We start from the raw sequence: 2,499 nt of genomic DNA on the forward strand, positions 1-2,499 counted from the left end.
AGAACATAATATTATTCCCTCGAATCGTCTCACCTGCAAAACAAATTACTATATCTTGAAATTTGTTTCAGAGCAATAAAATACAATCCATTCATTTTTGTCTACTCAGGGAATAATACACAGTTAGTCTTATGCCTGATGAAACAGAACAGACAGGCCCACACACCTTCCCACATCGTACCTGAACACTATCACGAACCCCCACCTTTTCGTCCATAATATAGGCAGTGTGGGAGATGTTATTCTTATTTTGAAGGTTGGTAATGTAATCAATGGAGTCGATGATGGCCACGGATCCTTTCTCCAGCATTATTCGTATCAGGTTGGAGTGGGGTTCGTTAAGGTCCACAATAGGGTCGCGATACATCTTGTGGCCCAACTTGATGTAGACAGGGTTGGTGGAGGCGTTGAGAGCCGCAGGCACGAACCCGCCGTAGTCCAATATTGCGGGGCTGAGAAAAAAGTTACGAGAATCAGAATAACCTACGTTACCCAGAAGAGGACGGCGGCAATCGCCATTCAGTTGAAAAAGTGATTAGATTTAAGCCTGCCGACAGTTCAGATGTCCACATAACTATAGGAAACACAAGGAAGAAGATAAGTAAGATTTAGCCTATGTCGTATGATGCTGATTTGTGTTTCAGTGAAGTCCACGATACAGTCGAGGTACACACACTCAAAAAAGTATCGTTACACCTTCTGCGCGATACAAACTGACAACACGAATGAAACGTTTGATAACAGACTTCCTCCAACCCTGCCGAGACAGCTGGATTGTTCAGTCTGGAACTCATCGAACCCCCTTGTAACGATACTTTTTTGAGTGTATGTACGTGGCTCAGCGTGATATAAACGGGGTTTGTGGAGGCGCAGAGAGCTGCAGGTAGGAATCCACCATACTCTACCATTGTGGGGCTGGGTGGAATATGATAAGGATTTGAATAACCTACACCAGACAATAGAATGAGAAAAAGATAAGGTTAGATTTATGTCTGACTATACGCGTTGCCCATTAATGTAAATATTATCCAAGTGTACGCTCCAACTGGTGATCATTCGGATGAGGAACTGGAAGAGTTCTATGAGAAATTAAGACTAGGTAAGAGGCAATGTAAACCACATGAGATTACAATCGTTATGGGTGCCTTGAATGCCAAAATAGGATTGGGCAGACAAAGGATGTAGTAGGACCGTTTAGTTTGGGTGAAAGGAATGAGAGGGGTGATAGATGGGTGGAATGGTGCTGTATGGAGAGCCAAGTTATTATGAACTCATTCTTCCAACATCACCCCAGGCGGTTATGGGCATGGAAAAGTCCAGGAGGGCAAGTGAAAAACCAGATTGACTACATAAAAATCAACAAGAGGTTCAGAAATGCCGTGACCCAGTGCAGAACCTACCCTGGTGAAGACTGTGGACATATAGGCGACCATGTTCCACTGGTTGCCGAATTAAGAGTCAGGTTAAAAGAGGTGAAGAAGAAACAACAGCCAAGAAGAGACTGGAGTGTGCTACAAGGGGAGGAGATTAAGGCAGCCTTCGAAGTAGAAGTAAGAAATAGATATGAAATGTTGGAAGATGATATTGAGGGAGGTGAAGAAGTTGAGAGAGTCTGGAATAATATACAGACTGTATTACTGGGAACAGTGGAGAAAGTGGTGCCAGAGCATAGGAGGAGAGCAAAGCAGAAGTGGATGACGGAGGAAAGTCTGACTCTGATGGAAAAGGGAAGGTGCTGTAAATGGAATCGACGGAAATATGAAGAATTGGATAGAGAAGTGAAGAGGAAATGTCGTGAGAGAAAGGAGGAATGGTGGAATCAACAGTGCCAAGAAATGGAGCAACTTGACCGGATGCACCTCCAACGTAGGATATATGGGAAATTGAAAGAGATCACTGGTAAGAGGAACTCAACAAGAAGCTCAACAATAAGAGATAAACAAGGAAATGTATTGATGGAAGTATCAGAGGTTTTGGAAGGATGGGCAGAATATGTAAAGGAATTGTATGACGATGGAAGAGGTGAGAGACCTGAGATCGTGGGAGATTTGGAAGGACCATCCATCTTACAAGAGGAAATAAAAGAAGCAATCAAATGTATGAGACAAGGAAAATCTGTTGGAGAAGATCAGGTTTCAGTTGAAATGGTGAAGGCAGGTGGGGATTACATCAAGAAAAAGATAACGATATGGCCAACCGCATCTATGATACGGGTTACATTCCAGAAATGATGAGGGAATCAGTGTTTATAGCTATACATAACAAAGAAGGAACAATAGAGTGTGAACAACATAGGACAATAAGCATAATGAGCCAGATAGGTAAGCTCATTTTAAGAGTGATAAGAAATAGAATACATAGAAAGGTTGACAGTTATGTGTCTGAAGAACAATGAGGGTTTAGAAAAGGAAAACGAACAATAAATGCCATTTTCTCTTTGAGAATGATATTAGAAAGAGCGATAGAAATGCAAAAGGATGTTTATATGTGTTTCATCGA

General features: G+C 42.0%; 1 protein-coding gene across 1 annotated transcript; it reads left to right on the forward strand.

Moving 5' to 3' along the window:
• Positions 1 to 1,265: 1,265 nt before the first annotated feature.
• Positions 1,266 to 2,231, forward strand: LOC145398063 (uncharacterized). The gene has a single exon (XM_080271020.1). The coding sequence runs from the start codon at positions 1,266 to 1,268 to the stop codon at positions 2,229 to 2,231; it is 966 nt and encodes a 321-aa protein (XP_080127146.1).
• Positions 2,232 to 2,499: the final 268 nt, after the last annotated feature.

The sequence above is a fragment of the Coenobita brevimanus genome, chromosome 44 (assembly GCF_032717465.1).
Source record: "Coenobita brevimanus isolate Jiangsu-jjx chromosome 44, ASM3271746v2, whole genome shotgun sequence".
Classification (NCBI taxonomy): domain Eukaryota; kingdom Metazoa; phylum Arthropoda; class Malacostraca; order Decapoda; family Coenobitidae; genus Coenobita; species Coenobita brevimanus.

Coding starts and splice junctions, on each gene's coding strand:
- LOC145398063 (XM_080271020.1), top strand. CDS start 1,266: ATGAACTCATTCTTCCAACATCACCCCAGGCGGTTATGGGCATGGAAA.